The 1,807-nt window shown below is 31.4% G+C and overlaps 1 protein-coding gene across 1 annotated transcript; it reads right to left on the reverse strand.

Moving 5' to 3' along the window:
* Positions 1 to 364: 364 nt before the first annotated feature.
* On the reverse strand, positions 365 to 1,807 carry LOC11444973 (FCS-Like Zinc finger 14). Its single transcript, XM_003595309.4, has 2 exons — positions 1,045 to 1,807; positions 365 to 852 (listed from the first exon to the last, which is right to left on the reverse strand). The coding sequence occupies exons 1-2, from the start codon at positions 1,659 to 1,661 to the stop codon at positions 702 to 704; spliced, it is 768 nt and encodes a 255-aa protein (XP_003595357.1). The 5' UTR covers positions 1,662 to 1,807; the 3' UTR covers positions 365 to 701.

Genomic DNA, 1,807 nt, shown 5'->3' on the forward strand with positions numbered 1-1,807 from the left:
ATTTAATTATATTAGATTGTCTTTTATCATTCTTTTTTCTCATGTGTGTCTTTTATCATTACAAACACGCACAAGTTTATCTCTTTATGTTTTTTCTTCATTTTTATTAGAAAACTGATGAGGTGGTGGTAAGTCACATAGGATAGTTTGCTATAATTTTTTTATGTTGAAAGTAATAAAACCCATAACTATCCTACATAAATTGACATCAGACAATTGAATTAAAACTTGAGGAGGAATACAATCTAAGATTTCAAACCAACACTACTGAGACAATCAAAGTGAGTTTGTTTATGGAATAAAATTACTCGATTATCTTTTTTAATGTGTATGTTTCCTTCAATCGAAAAGATAAACAACAATAAACAAAATAAACAGTAAAATCGAATTCATAAAATATCTGATTGAACAAGTTCATATCTTAGACAGAACTCAGGAACAGAACAACCAAAAATCTGTGCAAAATTGAGATCCCAACTTCATAGTTCTCTGCCACAGAAAATTCCCAAACAAAAATGGGAAAAAGAAAGAAAGAAGAAACAATTTATTACTATGTTTCACAAATTCAAAATCTCTGTATTTTTTCCGATCAAAAATTCCTTTTGGTTTCAACCAAAGTATCTTATCTTATCTTAATTATGTAAATATAGCCTTAAATTATCATATGATATAAATCATATCATATGATAAAGTATTAATCTCTAAAGTGCCATAATCCCAGTTGAAAACATTTGGTCCTTTGTGTATGGAGAACTTGACAACTCCATTGATGATGATCTACACTTCTCTTTCCTCTCATCCATCATTATTTGCTTTGAACGACACTCATTGCTACAAAATGCTATCTCCCCTCTACACACCAAAATTAAAATTACCAATTAGTCAAAAAATTGATAAAAAAAAATTGAAAAAATTTCGTGTCTAAAATTTAATTAGCGACGAAAATTTAGAGACGGGACAGTAAAAATTTGTCTCTAATTTCGTCGCTAAGTTTAAGAGACGCGAAAATTTGTGAACAATTTTAATTTTAGATTTGGGTAGTACCTGTACATGAATATGTCTTTGCCATGAAGATTCTTTTTGCACAAATGACATGAATTGAGAAAATCCAAGGTTGGATATGATGGTTCAGCTTGAGCTAAAGTTTGTGTTGGTGGGGATCTTTTGAAAACACCAACGTTGTTGTTGTTGATGTTTTTTGAGGTATAACAATCATGTTTCAAAATTCCACTTTCTTCACCACCATCATAAAAAACCTTAGTGATAGGTTTATTAGATTCATCATGGTAAGTCACATAAGTGTAATCTTCTGGACTTCCAACAAGAATCTCATTTGCAAAATTTCCATTTTGTTGGTGATGATTTTGAATTGGAATTGTGATCGGTTCTCCTGATTGATTCGTCTTAGGTGTACAAACATGTTTTGGAACAACCTCGTACCCGACAAAATCGTTATCGGATTTATCAAGAGCTACCACAATTCCAAGACCAACACCACCAAATTCATAGCTTTTTAATCCTTTTGGTGATTGAATCTTTGAGCTCAATTCAAACGGGCTTCTAGGACTTCCGATCGTGTCGAAAAGCCCGGTTGTACTTTCACCAAACACTAATAGTTCTGAAAATTTTCGGATCAAGTGATGGGATTTCTTTCCCAACATGATGAAGATAATTTTTTAGAATTGATGTGAAGAAAATGAAAATGAGAATTGATGTGTATGAATGAATTTGTGAAGGGTTTTATAAAAGCATATAAGTTAGGAGAGTTGTAATATAATTGATGGTTTGGTATTGGAATAAGCCCGCT

The sequence above is a fragment of the Medicago truncatula genome, chromosome 2 (assembly GCF_003473485.1).
Source record: "Medicago truncatula cultivar Jemalong A17 chromosome 2, MtrunA17r5.0-ANR, whole genome shotgun sequence".
In the NCBI taxonomy this organism is placed as follows: domain Eukaryota; kingdom Viridiplantae; phylum Streptophyta; class Magnoliopsida; order Fabales; family Fabaceae; genus Medicago; species Medicago truncatula.

Excerpts from the sequence above, each read along its gene's own strand:
- LOC11444973 (XM_003595309.4), bottom strand. The coding sequence starts at position 1,661 with ATGTTGGGAAAGAAATCCCATCACTTGATCCGAAAATTTTCAGAACTA. Across the intron at positions 853-1,044 it reads AAAGACATATTCATGTACAG|AGGGGAGATAGCATTTTGTA; the intron begins GTACTACCCAAA and ends TTTGGTGTGTAG.